Source organism: Populus alba, chromosome 13 (genome assembly GCF_005239225.2).
Source record: "Populus alba chromosome 13, ASM523922v2, whole genome shotgun sequence".
In the NCBI taxonomy this organism is placed as follows: Eukaryota; Viridiplantae; Streptophyta; class Magnoliopsida; order Malpighiales; family Salicaceae; genus Populus; species Populus alba.
Genome location: NC_133296.1, coordinates 6216236 through 6229905, shown reverse-complemented (window position 1 = coordinate 6229905; position 13670 = coordinate 6216236). Strand labels below are relative to the sequence as shown.

Sequence of the window (13670 nt, the reverse complement as noted above, 5' to 3'; positions counted from 1 at the left end):
TTTGCTCTTTCTCAACCCAACCTCATGTATCTCTCTCTCACAGAACAAACCAAGGCCCACTCTGGTTTATTCAAGTAATCTTAATGGACACAGAGATATGAGGGCGTCGGCTTTCTTTAGATCTTCAATATAATATATATATATATATAATATATATATTATATATATATATATATATATATATTTGAAGTTAAAAATCTCATGTATCTATCTCTCACAGAACAAACCAAGGCCGTAGGATTACAATATTGGTTTATCCCTAGTAGTTTTATTGGACATTTACATCTTCTCACTACCGTCCATAAGTCAGTATCTTGCACTCTGGCTAGTTGCTACTGCCTTGTTAACAAAGACGCATTCCCTTCTCGCTTTTTCCATTTTCTCGAGTCGACAATAATCCAAGGCTGAAGCGCAGTGAGCTTCAACCTGTTTCAGTCTTAACAGGTACGCATGCAAATTATAAAGAGTGTTATGCCTACTTTCCCTTTCCTGTTTTTATTTGTTTGAACATTTCATGTTCTTGTTCTGCTTTTCCTTAATTAGTATAAACGAGTAGTGACGATGTTGTTCCCCTTCATTCTATGACATTCAGACCGCTAGTGTCAACAAATTTCAAGCTACATAATAGGATATTATCATCCTCTCGTATATATTATATATCATAAGCTAGGAACTCCAGTGATTATAAGATTCAAACCTTTGGAGGAAGACTGGTATCAAGAGACTGATTCCAGTAGGAAATCAATTTGTCTGTAATCAATTTTTCCAGTCTCATCAATGGCACGCAGCAATAAACCATTAGTCTAGAAAAGAAAGAAAAAAGAGACCAAGATGATGGAATGGTTCACACAGACCATCCCATTTTCATTCAATAATTCCATGCAAATACTATCTCAGAATCATTTTGCAAAGATCTAGTAATTGTAATTACCAATTTAAAAACCAAGACATGTACTCTTTTAGGGAATTTAGGCATCATTTCATCCTTCGTCGTCTCTCCCATTTACTACCAAATTCCCGTGTATTCGATTAGGAGCCCTAACTTCATTTCAAACGTACAGCAACCTGTCGAAGGAAGATAATCCTTATCTTTGTTAGATTAAGCTAGCGCATGCTACTTTTTTAAGTTACCAACTAGTATTTGGCTTTCCCTAGTTTAGTAATTACAAGTTATTCACGAACTGGAATTTGATATCCAGCTAATGCACTTTACGTGTTCAACTAATCGCTTGCAACTGCCAATTTGAAAATAAAAAACCTAAGTTTGCAACTACCAGCCAAGACGCTACTCTTTTTCTAATTTCCTTTTCGTTTATAGGCCCTATGGACTAGTCCTTGTACATGAGCTTCACACATAGATCAATTATTATTTGTTTTTACTTCTTGCTTTCAATTATTATTAAATTATTTTTAGATTTGTTCTTCAAAAAAATTAGGACAGATTGATTATTCGCAATATTTTTTTAACTTTTATATTAAATATATATTTAAAGCCATGTTACTTTCATTTAAATTTCGAGAATCTTTACTTATAATTAAGCTATATTGATTTATCATTAAAAAAGAAAAATTAATCATGTTCTAAATTTTTTTTATTCCAAAATCCATACATAAAGAAAAGTAATAATAATAATTCTTAGAAAATAAAATTTCCTAAAAATAAAAAAAGGAGAAAAATAAATTGAACACTAATTTTTCATAAGATTAGAAATTGAAGGAATAAATTTTAAATAATATGAGTGATATAGAACATAAATTTAATCTAAAACCTGAAAATATATCGTTTTTTTATATGGATGTATGATCAGTTAACCAAATAAATTGAACAAAAATTTATAATTAAATTGATAAAAAAATAAAATAATGATAATAAAGACTAGGCTTGCAAGGAAACACGTTGTTTTGCTTTGAGAACTAGGACTGTGCGCTCATGGATAGGAAACCCATTGTCCCCTATAACTTCCCCTATAATTTTTTATCTTTCAAACCTAATTTTTCCGACTTGTCTCAAAATTAATGAAACGATTTTAATGTTGCGTTTGCTACTGCTCAGGACGGAAGGGACAAATACATAAAAAAATATAAATATGTTTGATTAAATAAATAAAGATAGAAATACAAAAAATAATTTATCTCTAAAACAATTTTAAAATAAATCTTTATACTTTTTTTTTTTTTAAAATAAAAATACATATCCCTTCAATCCCTATTATTTCTATTTTTTTTTGTTTTAAAATAGTAACTAAATGCTACTTTAAGAATTAATTATATAGTTTGAAACACATTTTAATACATTCAAAAACACAAAAAATCAAATGAAATCCAAATATTCAAATTTATTTTGGGATTTCGATCTCTTCCCCCCCCCCCCTACTATTTCATGGATAGGAACCGGTGTAAACAAATTTTCCTCACCAAGATTAACATAATTGAAGCCAAGATCGACAATTATCACTAGAATAGGATTCATTGCTGCTTTCTCTCTTTTCAAATTTCTCCCCTCTTTTTACATTCATAGACCAAACTGTGATATAAATGAATTTAAGAATCAAAATGGGACCGAATTATGAAATTCATGAAAACCTATCTTTAAAATGCCCTTAAGAAGTTTTCAAACTAAAAAAATTAAATAGTAAATTTAGTCTTGGTGAATCTTAATTTGAGGTTGGGTTTTTTTTATGTCCTGTGAACTATTGTTAGAGTTAACATAAAACCATTATTAGAGTAATAACTTAAAATTTTAGATTGAGATGCTTAAATTAGGAGTTTGAATCTCAAAATTCTCTTTACTTTTGATTAAATTAAAAATTAAACAGAAATTAGAAAAATTTATGCAATTTTTAAGTTTAAATGACTCTCTTTTAATTATTTAAATTTTTTGATTGAGATAGTTATTTGAGAGCCATTATACCATCCTTTATTTATTTTAATAAATATAGAAAGCCTTTTTGAAAATTCATACTCCATCATCTTAATATTAGTAATAGTAGTTAAATGAACCGGTGATGAATATTTCTTGTATTGTGGTAAAATATCTAAAGAAGTAGATAATGGTAAAGGAAATGAAATATCTTTATCATATTTTTTTTTTCTAAAGAACAATATTAATGATCCATGATGCCAACAATTTGAGTAACTGAGTAAGAATTAATGATCCCACCAAATCCCCAATATTACATTGCATCAAACAAGTTGATTCCTAAAATTCAAGATGCTTAAAAATAAAAATGATGTGTTATATAATTAGTTAATCTCTTAATTCAAGCAATTTGATTCATTTTTCATAATTAAGGTATCTAGCGACCTGATATGAAAAGCCCAAATAATTAGTAACTGGTAGAAAGTGATACCTGGTAACAAGGTGATCGATAATTGTGATAGTAGCAGGTGGTGCCTGGTAAGCCAAGTAATAAGTAGCTGGTATCTGCAAAAGGTCCTCTTTGATGGAGTTGGAGACTCTATAATGGTAAAATCAATAATTTTATAAAGAGAGAAAGTACTATGATATTTTAGAGAGATAAACTTTAAAAATATATATGCTAAAAATATTAAGAATGAAGAGATTGTGAACCTTTGGCTTGAAGGATTCATGATATACTTATAGTCCATTATCTTTCTTTTTTTTTTTTTGTAGAGAAGAGGGATTAAAGTGTAACTTCACTATTATGATATTTTGAGTTATATTATACTCTAAATAATATGTATAACATAGGTGAGAAATACTAAAGGACCCGTATAGGGTCCTAAAAAAATAACCCGAGCAGTGTTGGGCTTGGGCAAGATGCTCGAGCCCATTAAAGGTGAAGAATGGATCCAGATGCATTACTTAGACCCATGCATGTTGGGTTTAGGCCACGTACCCAGGCTAAAAAGGTGTTGGGGTGCATGCCTTTCACTTGGTGTGCGGGGCAGCATGCCTAGATGGTGTCCAAGCACGGACTTAAACTACTATTTTCGAGTCCATTTTCCTTGACCCCTGACTGTATATTAGGCTTGGGCTTGGTAGCCTTAGCCCAGTGAGTGTTTTTAGGTCTATTTAAGGTAGTGTTTTGGGTCTATCTAGAGGTTTTTTTTGGTCCATGATAACTTTTTTTTTATTTAAAGAGATATTTTATATGGACTTAAAAGGGATATTCTTACAAATTCATATTAAAAGTATCATATAATGCACGTGCGATTGTTAATTTTTACAAAAAATAGTAAGCAGGGGGTATATTTGAGAATAAAGAAAAACTAAAAGTTATAATTAATTGATATTTTTATAGAAGTATATTAGCCTCGATGTCTATGCTTCGTCGTAGAGCCGAATTATTTTTTGTGTAAAAAGTAATGTTCAAGATCTGAAATGAGGTAAATAAAAAACCAGTTAATTATGACAAACTTGTAAACACACTAATTAACTATCATAAAATTAGCAATACAAACGGAAATACCGACGAAAAATTTATGTTGATGGATTGCGATGAACTTTATTGACAAAATAGTCAGTCGCTATATCTATAAGTAAACTCCAATGAAAATATTCCCTTGTTATATTCCAAGGGAATTATAATGAGAAAATAAGAATTAAAAAAGCTTAAATGTACAATGATGTGTCATTTATATAGATGAAATGACTGACAAAATGAACTCGTCGGTAAAATCCATCCGTAAATCTTTTGATAATATTTAAGTTATGACATGGCGAGTAACCCCCCTCCCTCCCATTTGTTCTTCTTCCTCCATCAGCTTTGCAACAAACAGTAAACCCCCTCCATTTTATTACAAACCAATCTCACATCACAAATTTGGTTACCCCAACACTCAATTTATCAACATTCCTCTTCTCTTCTGATTCAATTTTTTTAAGGACTCTCCACATCAAGTAAGAAAAACTATTCATTTTTTTTTTGTTTGAACTCAATTTTAAAATGTTAATTTTTATTGTATATTTTTATAGTATATGTAATTTGTTTGTGTGTTTACTTGTTTTATAGCATTTCTTTAGAGAAATTTTATATATAAATGTATGATATATACATGTTAGGGTTTGTTTGAGATTTTAAAAAGCACAATTTTAATTTGTAATTAAATGAAATTGATTTCTAATTTGTGACTTAGGGTTCTATAATGAAATAGATAATGAGTTATTTAATAGGTCTGATTTATATTTTGTCAATTTTATCATTGAGTTGAAGATTTCGGTAAATATATATGAATTTGAATTTATGTCGATAATTGGTAATGATTTAAGAATGCTATTAAAATAGATCAAATAAGTTTGATTTTAACTAATGTTAGCTAATTCATTTAGTTTACATAATTAAATAATATATGTTGTCATGATCAATATTATATATAGGCTTGATATAAGTAATAGATGATCGTTCATGGATGTATTGAGATTCACCTGAAGGGTTATGAAATATGAATTATTGTAATATGATTGAGGGTTTTATTAATTATGCATTATCTAATATAAAAAATGATTAGTGGATGTAGTATTAGATATCTATATAAGAGGTGTAAAAAAAAAAAAAAAAATTCGATCTAGATGTTGTAACAATGTATTTTCTACAAAAAAAAGGTTCATGGAGAATTATTCCGCCAAATCTAAAGCACAAATAATATGATTGGAATAACCTAATAAAAAAAACGAATTATAAATATAGCCATTAACATTTTAAAATATAAAAATTCATTTTTCTCCATATTTATAACCTATCAATGGTGAAATAATCTCACAAACATTGGCTAGCTTATCATCGCACCAATAGCTATATCCGCATTAACATGCTTGTGAGAATATACATCAACAACATATGACTGTTTATTATATATTTGAGATTGTAACGCAAAATGCTTTTTAAAGTAGCTTTTTGCTTAAAAATATATTAAAATGAATGTATTTTTTTTAGCATATTAAAACCATTAGAAAGTACTAAATAAATATTAATTTAATATTTTTTCATACCACAAGTATTTTTTTTTAAATTCTAAAAATAGAAATAGAAGTTGTGTCAAAAATCATTTTGAAAAGCACCTATAATCTGAGATTTTTTTTTTAATTTGTAGAATTACAACTACTTGATCTTAGATAAAGCTATAAGAATGTGCATCAACAATTTATTCTCATGCTTGTTCATCACAACAAAAATAGTTCTTTACTTTTCTGTCTCTAGCATTGTTTTTCTTTTTCTTCACAAACACTTCCATATTGCTGATTTATGAAGTACATGCGTTCATGGTTGACAAATTTTAATGGTGCGAAAACCTAAGGAGCTTAAAAATAGATTATCCAACATTCAAATACATATCCTACAGCTTATGCTAGACTATTCTGAGTGAATTTTGTGGCAACTTGTTCTTGATATGAAGATTCATGTGGTCATGATGAATGTTAAAATCCCAGTTTGTATATTACAAATGTGTCCAATGTAAAGTTTATATTCAACGAAAAGCTTGGAAAATCAATGATTTTGGAGTTTTTTTCTGACAGGATCATGGATAACTCAACGGAAGAGAGGCTTCTTTCCCCGGAAGAGCTTAACAGCTCTGACTTGAAGAGGAGGGTTTGGAACGAGTCCAAGAAGCTATGGGTGATTGCATTTCCTGGAATGGTGGCGCGTGTGTCTTCATTTGGAATGATAGTTGTGACACAGTTATTCATGGGGCACATTAGCGAACTGGATCTCGCAGCATTTGGCCTACAGCAGAGCATTTTGCTGCGGTTTGTAGATGGGATTTTGGTACGTCCTCCTCTCAACATTTTGTTACTTTGATGTAAAAAAATTGACCTCCCCTTCAATTGATGTTTTGTCCGAGAAAAATCCAGGAATCCATATTTAATTATTTTGATGTAAGAAAAGGAATTGGGTAAAGTAAAAATAATAGATGTTTGTTTATTTAATATTTTTAATTTAGTTTGACTAATTGATTATATTATAATCATATTTATTGCAATTCCACCTTCCCAGAATTCATATTTCAATAGATTACATGTCGAACATTTCAAATGATTTATTAGTAAACAAGTAAAAATATTATCTAGATGTATGGATTAACAGATTGATTTTAAAACAATACCGATTAATAACCATTGCTATAAAAAATTCTTGTATTTTATCTTCATTATCCTTTCTTAATAATGAAAGATAATTTGAAAAAAAAAAAAGTTGTAGATCAACAAACTTATTAATATATCTATAATTAACTCATCTTTGAATTATCTTGGCCTTGGCCTCTAGGTTTTTCTTATAAAGTATTGATCTACATCAATATATGCTTTATCTAAATATGTTTAACTAGATTGTCATATATATATACGAGACTTATCTTTGAAAACTGTAATTTTCATACCATTTATTTTTTATTTTTCTTGTCATATATGTATAAAAAAAATATAGATGTTAGCTTTCTATTGTCATTAGAATCATTTCATTTTAATTTCTATAACTCAAGTTTTGCATCAAACATTAATTAGAGATCAAATATATAAATATTTAACACGAGTTGGAATATGATCTGAATTTTATTTCTATTTTATTTGTTTTTGAATTTTACATCAAAAAAAATACCTTCAAAACATAAAACAAATATTATTAAGCCATTTTATATATAAAACATTAACAAAATATTAGATAAATATAGGTAAAACTATTAAATAATCTTGAACTTGTAAATTCATCCATTTATCCTTTTTGTTATGTGTCCTCCCCTAAAGAGGAGAAGTAGAATTTAAGAAATATTATTTTGATTCCAAGAAGGTAATAACCATAGTTGACATACATGTAGCAGATATAATACCTAGTTCGAATGATAACATGGAGCATGGGCTCCAATAAGTAGTGTATTAGTTGTTTTTAAGATTGTTCTTCCTTTATGTAATATCATTATATTAAGGTGTTTGAACATGACATGTTTTGTCGTATGTATGTGGCGTCGTGGCGAAAACATCCACCCTTAAAATCTTGTATTAATCTGTTAAATATGGGAAGACAAGAGATTCTTGTTTTTTATTAGTGTAAAAATTGGAATGAGAGTCGTCATCTAGTATTTTGGTCATAGGAACCCTAACTGGTCTAAAAAATCAGGTACGGGGACTGGTTGCGTAAATGAAATGTTTTAGCACCCCAAATATACCCTACCTAAGGTAGGTTGCATTGTTTAATTATCTGATAAAATCTAAGGTCTTGTCGTGTTTTTTAGTTGTTGGTCCGTCCATGGTTTAAAAAAAGTCTTCTTCGGTAAGGAGATTTTTATTTTATCGGGTAAAATCAAATTGTTCTAACGTCAACAAAAAAATTTTAATATCCAGAATACGTCTTACGTATAAGATCGTAACCCTATATATTAAAAGAAAATAAAATAATTTTTTTGAAATTTTTTGAAATATTGGCCTAGTTCTCGTAACTTTAATAAACTGGTTATTAAAGCCAAAATGCATGCTAATATAAAGTTTTGAATCTTTTTTATATGAAAATATGATATGATTTTTTTTTTATTTTTTTAAAAGACTAGGCTGTATGCATGAAAACAAAACATTTTAAAGTTTTTTTTTTTTTTTTTTATGTTTTGACAAAAACTAGGTTTTTTTAATACTGGATTTGTATCTTTACAATATAAAAATACAAATCAATATTGATCAAAATGCAGTAAAATACTTGTGGAAAATCACAGATTTTTTTTAAATAATTTTTGAAGAAATTTAATTATTTTTTTGGGCCGGGTCCAGCAAGCCTAGCCGGGTCACTGGCCCAAACCAGTGACCCGGCTGGATTCATTCCCGCCAGCGTGTGTGAATAAGTCACGCACGCTTGCTACAGCCACCATGTAATTAAATTCTAGGTGCACAGTGTTTTGTGCATTATCTTGCAAAGCTGGAGTTACCTGGAAGCAAGACTCAAGCATCAGTATGTTTTGGCCCTATATTTTCCCCTTTTCATTTGCTTTTCCTCCGGTTCCTCTGGTTCGTCATCTTCTTTTGTTTTTCCTTGATACTGCCTACTGGTATTCATGTTTTTTCCAGTTTCTCTGAGCTTGATCACGGATACTGCAGTTTTGAAAAAGGTTCAACAGTCCCTCTCCTTTGCACTAGTTGCAGACGAAGAAACAGTGTGAAGGGCTGTTCCAACACTGCTTCCTCTCCTTCCTTTCTTCACTCTGCCTCCTCCTTTTTTATTTCTGCCTCTCTGTTTCTCCCACCTTCTCCTCTGTTTTCTTCCTCACTCTTTGCCTCTCTGTCTCGTCTTTTTCCTTCTTTTGTTCTCTCTCTTTTTCCTCTGTCGTCTCCTCCTTCCCGTTGTGCGGTGCTGGTGCGGTTGTGATGGAGAATGGCAGTGGCTGCCGGAAGAAGAAGACGATGAGCTGACGATGGCGTTGGCAGTGCTGGTGCGGCTCTCTCCCCTCCTATTTTTCTCCCCCCCCTGTCACCTCTCCTCTCTCCTTTCTCCCTTTGTTCTCTTTTCTCCTTCTATCATTCTCCCTCCAGTCTTTTTTCCTCCGGTTCCGTTCTTTTTCTCTGCTTTTATAGCCAAAATTGCATGCGTTTTTTTTTTTTCTTTTATATTAAAGACGTTTGGTAACGGTTCCATAACTGAAGCATTCAAGCAATCTGCGGCATTTTCTTCTTGCGGTTCTTGTCTGCTGAAACGGCTACTTCAAAGATGATGATAAATAGTGTCTAAGGAAACGGCGCCGTTTCACAATTCAAATGAATATTTTCGATTCGGTCCTTGGCTGTTTTGAAAAGTTTCTAATCAAGCCCCCCGGATGAATTGTAATTGGATCCCTTTATTTTAGCGCCTTTTCTGATTTAGTTCTTGGTTTCGGATTGTTTCAATTAAATCCCTAAATGGCTATTAAACTTTAATAATTATGCAATTAAACCTCTAATTTGACTAAATCAATCATTTAAAATTTTAATTGGACTCCAGAATTTTAATTTCTTCCAATAAAAGCCTAAATTAACTTAAAAGATCAATTTTCTTGCAATCAAACCCTCTATAAATCAAATTAAAACTTGGATAAAATTTAATTGAGTCCATAAACATCTTATTTTGAATTTTTCTTTCTAAAATTGAATTTTCCTTGACCTTAGGGCTCTTATCAGTAAAAAATATACTGTTAAATTTTAACATTTTGCATTTTTGAACCTCCTAAACCAATTTTGATTTTTCTTCGGCATTCCAGCATCCTTTTCTTGCTTCTATTATTGTTTTGGATTTTTTTTGAATATATTTTTTTTATATTTTCTTATTTTTTGTGTGGGAACCCAAAAATAGATAACAACATGTTTCATGAGGAAAACTGCATGTGAATCTTAGAAATTAATTATTAGTATTTTCTAAATATTAAATTCATAGCAATGCAATTTTGAAAGCTAATTCTAAATAATTAGTATATAAAAATAAAAACAATTTGGAACCAGAACAAGATTAGCATTGACTCTCTCTTGAAAATATAACAGAGAGAGAAAGGTATTGGCCTCTTTGTAGCCATGGAAGTGAGGAATGAATCGATGTGTCTTTCCTATTTTACATGTCTTGCCACCTGTGTGATCTTCCAAATATATACAAGGTAAAGACAATTATTTCAATAATTTACATACCTAAGTTTTTCCTTTCTCATGGAAGATTGGCATGTCAAGTGCGACTGAGACCTTATGCGGGCAAGCATATGGAGCTGGACACTACCACATGATGGGTGTTTACTTGCAGAGATCATGGATCATTGATGGTGTAACTGCAACCATCTTGCTTCCCCTCTTCATTTTTACAACACCGATTTTAACACTGATTGGGCAAGAGGAGAACATAGCAATAGAAGCTGGAAAAATCTCCATTTGGTTAATTCCCATCCTCTACTCTTATGTCTTTAGCTTGACCATCCAAATGTACTTGCAAGCACAACAAAAGAACAAGATTGTCGGGTGGCTTTCTGCTTTCTCCTTTCTGCTTCATGTGCTTTTATCCTGGTTATTTGTGATCAAACTTGGTTTTGGTCTTGCTGGTGCCATGAGTGCATTCATCATATCATCTTGGTTGCTCATTATTGGAGAGTTTGTGTACATCTTTGGAGGTTGGTGTCCTAATACATGGAAAGGCTTTACTAAAGCTGCATTTGCTGATATGTTACCTCTAGTCAAGCTCTCAATATCCTCCGGAGTCATGATTTGGTAAGTTCCAATTTTGACCATTTACTCTTTTTATTCCATTTCTCGCATCATTTTAAGATTACTAATGCTTTATGGTTCATTGATTTCGATAGCCACCGCTTGCTTTCTAATTGTGTTTGCTATAACCTTGCAGCTTAGAATTATGGTATTCCTCTATTCTTGTCTTGTTAGCTGGATATATGAAGAACGCAACCGTTGCAATATCTGCTTTCTCCATTTGGTAAGAACTTGTTGTGCAAATCTCAATACAGCTGCTGTTGAAAAGAAGATGATTTATGCCAATTCCTTGTTGCAGCCTCAACATCAATGGATGGGAATTCATGGTCTGCCTTGGGTTTTTAGGTTCTTCATGGTATTTGCTTTAACCATTAGAAATGCTACTCAGTTTCGTTTTGTCTCTCTATATCTCTGTTTCTGAAGCAAGTGATCTCTTTTATAAAATGTCATGTATGTGCATTTCGTGCAGTGTGCGCATATCAAATGAATTGGGAAGGGGCAACGCCAAAGCTGCAAAATTTTCTATCAAGGTTGCCCTTGTTACTTCGATAGTTATCGGACTTATCTTCTGGGTTTTGTGCATGGTCTTTAGTCGGGAAATTTCATACTTGTTTACGAGTAGTGAGGAAATAGCAGAATCTGTGTCCAGGCTTCATGTTCTACTAGCATTCTCAATGCTGCTGAATAGTATTTATCCAGTACTCACAGGCAAGTTTTTCATTCTAATTCTATTATTACATGCAAATACGATGTGAACATTTTCTGGTCCATTAAGTTTTTGCACAGCTTTAATTCTAAGTATCTTAGAATTTACTTTATGCAATTAAACGATCGATCGCTCACAATGACAAAAGTAAGTCAAGTGCTGGTGTTTCCAGCAATATATATATATATAAAAGGGCACGCGCACATGTGGTAATGTAAATCTTAACCTTTAAAATTCCCTCTCCAGGTGTAGCTGTAGGTGCTGGTGTGCAAAGTATGGTTGCATTTGTCAACCTGGGGAGCTATTATGTTATCGGGTTGCCGGTAGGAATTCTGCTTGGATATGTAGCACATCTTCAGGTCACGGTACGTAAGAACAATACTGTCAAGATATCATAAGATAGCTACTGCTTACATTCAACTTATGAATGGAGAATCAAGCTAAAGCCATGAATTTGACTGTCTAGTATTGACCATTCACTCTTTGGTAATCAGCCAAGTGAATGGATCTAGATAAAATTGAATTTTATAAAAGAAGCATTTTTATTTACCAATAGTTTCTTCTCTGCAAATACAGGGTTTGTGGGTTGGATTGTTGGGTGGAGTTGGAGTCCAAACACTTCTGCTATCCTACCTTACATGGAGGATTGATTGGAATGACCAGGTTTGAAAAGATGTCATGAAATTATCATGTTAGAATATTCTAAAAAAACCATAGTCAACTCACAGCTATATCACCAAAGCAAACAACATTTCATTCGTGTAACGCAGGTAAACAAGGCATCAGAGCGTCTTGGTCAATTTTTTATTGAAACAACAGAGGGGTCTGATCGAGATGAAAGCTCCAATCTTGCTTGATAGTAATGGACACTACTTGTTGTTGCGTGTTCAAAAACCAGATTTTTAGATGTAATTTTGCTTCCCTCCCTGTGAGGCTAACTACGTTGCAAACTGGTCAGTGCTCTCAGCTGGCTCAATATCATGCTGGCTTGGTTCACTCTCCTTTAGGGTTGCAATCATTTTGATTTTTCTCTTTCTCCCTCTGTCTATCTTAACAAAGATTTATTGGGCTTTATCTATCTCTTATATTTGACTTTCAGGGGAGTTCTTTTCTATGTTTTGTATCTAGATTCCTCGTGCCTTGTCAATATTCCTCGTCCTGTTATTTTTCAATGCTCTCTTAAATGTGCACAAAGCTTCGGCTGATGTTAGGGTAGTTCATGGGGGAGACAAAGGAAGGAAGATGGGGATCTCCAATCTTTTAAATTGGGACCTTATTTTGATTTATGTTAGGGAGAGATGAAGAGATAAGTTCCTTCTGCAATGACATGTTGGTACAACATCATCAATGCTGTCTTTACAAGTTAGGATTTATATTAAAAAAGAAATTATATGATGACAGATTACAAGTTAAGAAAAATAGCCAATAATTGTTTATGACATCACTCAAGGATTCTATTCCGAACCCAGACCATTTAGTGTTTAGTTTGAAGGTAGCTTTGGTTTTTTTTTTTTTTATGAGGTTTATATAAATATATTTTTAGTTTTTAAAGGTGAGGTTTGTGCTTTAAAAGGGTTATACTTTTTAAAAAATGTTACTACACCTCTAAACCAAATATACTAAATCCCGAACTTGATGTTTTAATCGCACATTGCCTACCTGTCCAACTCATGTGGCAAGCAAGAATAGAGAGACACATATGCAATTTCAGGGTTAATGCGAGCCTACTTGAGAACGGGTGTAAATCGTATTTTTTTAAATTTTAATATTGTTTTTATTAAAAATTATTATTATTTAAGTTTTTATATCGTT

At 31.7% G+C, this 13670-nt stretch overlaps 1 protein-coding gene across 1 annotated transcript; it reads left to right on the top strand.

The window, feature by feature from the left end:
* Positions 1-216: 216 nt before the first annotated feature.
* Positions 217-12956, top strand: LOC140954138 (protein DETOXIFICATION 25-like). The gene is made up of 9 exons (XM_035050133.2): positions 217-444; positions 6479-6728; positions 10614-11155; positions 11289-11375; positions 11451-11507; positions 11622-11860; positions 12105-12223; positions 12435-12521; positions 12629-12956. Exons 2-9 carry the CDS (start codon positions 6483-6485, stop codon positions 12713-12715), a joined length of 1464 nt encoding a protein of 487 aa, XP_034906024.1. The 5' UTR covers positions 217-444; positions 6479-6482; the 3' UTR covers positions 12716-12956.
* The last annotated feature ends 714 nt before the right edge of the window (positions 12957-13670 follow it).